At 51.8% G+C, this 998-nt stretch overlaps 1 protein-coding gene across 1 annotated transcript in view; it reads right to left on the bottom strand.

Annotated features, from left to right (window-relative positions):
• INPPL1 (inositol polyphosphate phosphatase like 1) overlaps positions 1 to 998 on the bottom strand; it is a 32,168-nt gene that overhangs the window by 3,552 nt on the left and 27,618 nt on the right. Inside the window, exon 16 of the mRNA XM_018572981.1 lies at positions 849 to 948. Coding sequence (XP_018428483.1) covers positions 849 to 948 — 100 coding nt within the window. The remainder of the gene's footprint in view (positions 1 to 848; positions 949 to 998) is intronic.

Genomic DNA, 998 nt, shown 5'->3' with positions numbered 1-998 from the left:
AGAGAGCAAGGCTCCTTCTCTGCAGAGAGACCACTGCTTCCACACAGAGGGCAAGGCTCCTTCTCTACAGAGAGGCCGCTGCTTCCACACAGAGAGCAAGACTCCTTCTCTACAGAGAGGCCACTGCTTCCACACAGAGAGCAAGGCTCCTTCTCTACAGAGAGACCACTGCTTCCACACTGAGCGCAAGGCTCCTTCTCTGCAGAGAGACCACTGCTTCCTCACAGAGAGCAAGGCTCCTTCTCTGCAGAGAGACAGCTGCTTACACACAGACAGCAAAGGCTCCTTCTCTGCAGAGAGACAGCTGCTTACACACAGACAGCAAAGGCCCCTTCTCTGCAGAGAGACAGCTGCTTACACATAGAGAGCAAGGCTCCTTCTCTGCAGAGAGACAGCTGCTTACACATAGAGAGCAAGGCTCCTTCTCTGCAGAGAGACCACTGCTTCCACACAGAGAGCAAGGCTCCTCCTCTACAGATACAGAGAGCCAGGCTCCTTCTCTGCAGAGAGACCACTGCTTCCATACAGAGAGCAAGACTCCTTCTCTACAGAGAGACCACTGCTTCCACACAGAGAGCAAGGCTCCTTCTCTGCAGAGAGACAGCTGCTTCCACACAGAGAGCAAGGCTCCTCCTCTGCAGAGAGACCACTGCTTCCACACAGAGCACAAGGCTCCTTCTCTGTAGCATGCTGGCACAGGCTGTTCTATCCTGCTGGTTTGATGCTCCTGCGCTGTATTTAGCTCATTTACACTAGAAGTCCAGTTGGGCATTACACACAGACACACAGTGACGAGCTGTTACATTTGTACAGATATAGCGAATCAATCACAATGATGGGAAACTTACTAAAACGCAGGAAAATCTTATTCTTCTCCTTCTCCAGGTTCAGCTGGTCGACCTTCAGCAACGGCTCAAACTCCTTACGGCTGATGAAGTTCAGGATTTCCTGGGGGCCCCGAAAATACAGAATGAGCCCAGAATGAAGACACACAGACA

This window comes from Nanorana parkeri, unplaced genomic scaffold (genome assembly GCF_000935625.1).
Source record: "Nanorana parkeri isolate BGI_ZX_2015 unplaced genomic scaffold, ASM93562v1 scaffold2194, whole genome shotgun sequence".
Lineage (NCBI taxonomy): Eukaryota > Metazoa > Chordata > Amphibia > Anura > Dicroglossidae > Nanorana > Nanorana parkeri.
The sequence above is the reverse complement of the archived record's forward strand: the minus strand, read 5'-3'. Positions and strand labels throughout refer to the sequence as shown.